Source organism: Contarinia nasturtii, unplaced genomic scaffold (genome assembly GCF_009176525.2).
Source record: "Contarinia nasturtii isolate CC-2019 unplaced genomic scaffold, AAFC_CNas_1.1 Cnas_scaffold_1335, whole genome shotgun sequence".
Lineage (NCBI taxonomy): Eukaryota > Metazoa > Arthropoda > Insecta > Diptera > Cecidomyiidae > Contarinia > Contarinia nasturtii.
In genome coordinates this window covers 1-3,433 of record NW_022198672.1, presented here as the reverse complement: position 1 = coordinate 3,433, position 3,433 = coordinate 1, and the positions used below count along the sequence as shown (strand labels likewise).

Below are 3,433 nucleotides of genomic sequence, written 5' to 3'. Positions count from 1 at the left end.
AACAATAAATTACTTAACGACAATGATCGCGAATGTATCGAAGAATGGATGTACTTAAAACAAGAATGTGAATCATTCAGTTCGGCCGGATTAATATCGAATGGTGGCCGCCTATTGAAACCAATCCAAGAAACCGATGAGAATAGTGAAAATGATGAACGCAGCAATGGTGAAATTTTGGAACAAGAAAAAACCGATCATTCCGGTCAAAATGCCACATTTTCAGACAATGAAAGCGATGCTGACGAGAATTTGGAGCATGTTGAGGCGAAAATTCCCGATCTAATGATTAATTTTTCACGCCATGTGAATAAAATGATTGAAGATTATTATAAAAACTATGTAGATACATATCCGAAAGCTGTGCTAAACAGTTACGACGACAAGCCAAAAGAATTGGCTATTGTGGCCGCCGGTGTTGCAACGAATCGACGTCGATCGGTTCAAGTTGGTGATAGCAATAGTGGATTGAGCAGTTCTGAACTGGATCATTTAAATCGGATTGCTGAAGAGACAACAAAAGAACGCTTAGAAGAGAGTATTCGAAACAGTCAACAAATGTGTTTAAATACGACGGTTGGTCGTGAGGCAACTGCATTTTTGGAAAATTCCGATCATTTGCATCCGTTGAGAATGGCCACTCGTCATCAATCAGAAGTGTTGTTTTTGAACCATATCCGTCGCTTTCGAACCGATATCGAAGCGAAAGAATCGAAAATTACCGAACTAAAGCAAAATATTAAAATAAAAAAAGAGCTTATGAAAATAAATAGTGGCAGAGATAAAGCAAAACGAGTACTTAATCGTAAGGTTGCATCATTGGAAACGAAAAAGGAACGATGCATAAAAGCAATGGAACGCTGTGAGAAAAAGGAAATTGACAAATGGAAAATGGAATTATCCAAAATTGAAACACAACTAACGGAAATATCTCGTTTGAGAGCGATTAGTCAACACAGTGACAACACAATCAAGGGCTTTCAACAAGATATTGAAATAAGTGATAAACAATTGAAAATGTTGGAGAAAGCATTGGAAGCAGATAAGAAGTCGCTGCGTGAAGCTGAAACAAAATGGAAAAGCGAAAAGGCAAAGAATGCCAAAACTGCAAAAGAAGAGAAACGTATGAGTGTTGACACCCGTATCACGCAATTCGATAGTGTGCTGAAAGAAAAGAGCGAATATTTGCAGAAAAATAACGACGAAAGTGAAATGGTGCAATCAATTCGGCATGAAATTCGAAATTTACGAAGTCAACGTGATCGTTTAACTGATGCACAGTGTCTGCTAAATCAAAAATTGAAAAAGGAACGACTAACCGAATGGGAAACTCGAAAAATACTCGAATATGATGTTGCCAAGGAGGTGATCGATCACGCAATGGAAATGAAGAATCAATTGATATGCGGCCGTGATATGTTGAATCGGAAAAGTGTCGGAAATCCAGATCTCATGAGTCAATTAAATAAGTTAAATGAAAAAGAGATGCGTGTACTGCTGTACAAATGTTTTCAAAAAATTGTCGATTTACGCGACAGCAGTCGTCAGTTGGAGATTCAATTGTTGCAATTAGAACAGGAACGAAATGAATGGAAACTACGTGAACGTGTATTGTGCGATGAATTCCAGCAGTCCCGTTTGGTAGGAGAACGTAATACGCTCGATTTACAAAGACACTATGAAAGAACGCTAACAATGCTATTGCAGAGAGCTGGCGAAGACTGTGCAGAATCGCCAAATATACCAAGTGATTCATTTATGCTGCCATCACCATATTCACCGTTTACACATTCCAATAATCGTCATCATGCCATTCGAAATGAAATCGGCTTTGGCATTCATGATTATAAAAGTGCAAATCAACATCAACAACATGCATATCGTTTTGCAAATACAGCTGTAGCCACAACATCCAAACGAGAAATTGCCGAAAGAGAAATTGCTGACGCGCTCAATAATCCAAAGCAAAAGGCTACCGGCTCACTATTCTTTAGACGCTTCGCTTCAAGCAATGGATTTAAACGTAATATACCACAACTATTGATGGCCAATGGTACACCACAAAATACAACGACCGAAAGCAAAGTCAGTCTGGTTAAAAGAAAAAATTCATCTAGGAAAATTATCATCCAACAAAATAAACCTTAATTTCATTTGAGTACATATATATACATATGTATAGATGTGTTAGATGCAGCAATTCTATTTGCATTTATCGGATATTTTTAACAAACAAATTTATTTCTTCTTTTTATTTTCTATTTACAACATTAGTATTAGTATGTAGTCAACACAGAATCTCCTTTTAATCTTTGAAATCTTTACTTCTCGTTCTAATTTTATTATTATTATTATTATAATATATACATGGAAAATTAATAAAAAAATTGGCTTTTTTTTCTTAAACTCAATCATTTTTTTCAGTACTTACGAACTCAGAGAGAGAAAGATAGAGAAATGTAAATGTAAATAAAGGTAAAAAGGATGAATTCTTTATATATTTTTCTAATAATTTATTGACTTACTTCAACGTTAACAATTCTTCTCTTTATTTGTTATTTTTTCGTTTTTTATTTCAAACAGCATGTTTTGTATGGGATTCGTTTGCAATTTTAATCAATAACTGTAATATTAAATCAATGGGATTTTTATTCCTTTTGCTATCGATAAATTTTGCTTTTTTTTCCATTGCAAATATTTCCACACCGAATTGGATATATCGTTCGCGATTATTTCACATATTAAGATAATTTTGTTTTGTTCATTGTGTTATCTTCTTATTCTTAATGCGTAGTTTCAAAACAGTAATGCTATTATTTTGTGTCATTTGTGACTTCTAGTAATAAATGCTTTTTTCATTTGTCAAGAGATTTTACTTAAATTGGCTGACAAAGCCATACAACGACCATAAAAAATATAAAATGATTTGTATTTTATTTGAAATATGAAAAGTTTTTGTTTTATTCTGAGAATCAAAGATATTAGGAATAAATTCAGAAGAGACGATCAACTGCTCCACTGAAATACATAATATGAATAGTTATGAATATGCTGTATATTATATGGATATTGATGCGGTTTAGACAGCAATCGGTTCAACGAATTCGCAGCATTTGACTGGATCGAACAGGAATACATTCAAATGTGGTGGTTCTTTTTGTGAAAGTGCCTTGATCACTTCTTGTGACAGTTAGCCGCCAACGATAGCTGCCACCAGTGAGACTTGTGCGAAAACATGGACGAATGCTGAGACTGGAAACAAGCCTTTGGCGATTTCATCGCGAATGGCGAACAATTTTTGCAAGTCATCATTTCGAGTTGCTGGACTTGGATCACGTTTTTCAGTATCACGGAATCGTTGCAAAATCTTCGTGGTGACGTATGCGTGTGAAAAATGGTGCATTGAAATCAAAATCGAACACATCTTGTAGTC

At 35.0% G+C, this 3,433-nt stretch overlaps 1 protein-coding gene across 1 annotated transcript; it reads left to right on the top strand.

The window, feature by feature from the left end:
* The first annotated feature begins 6 nt into the window (after positions 1-6).
* LOC116345546 (kinesin-like protein costa) lies at positions 7-2,254 on the top strand. Its single transcript, XM_031774986.1, has one exon. The coding sequence runs from the start codon at positions 49-51 to the stop codon at positions 2,146-2,148; it is 2,100 nt and encodes a 699-aa protein (XP_031630846.1). The 5' UTR covers positions 7-48; the 3' UTR covers positions 2,149-2,254.
* Positions 2,255-3,433: the final 1,179 nt, after the last annotated feature.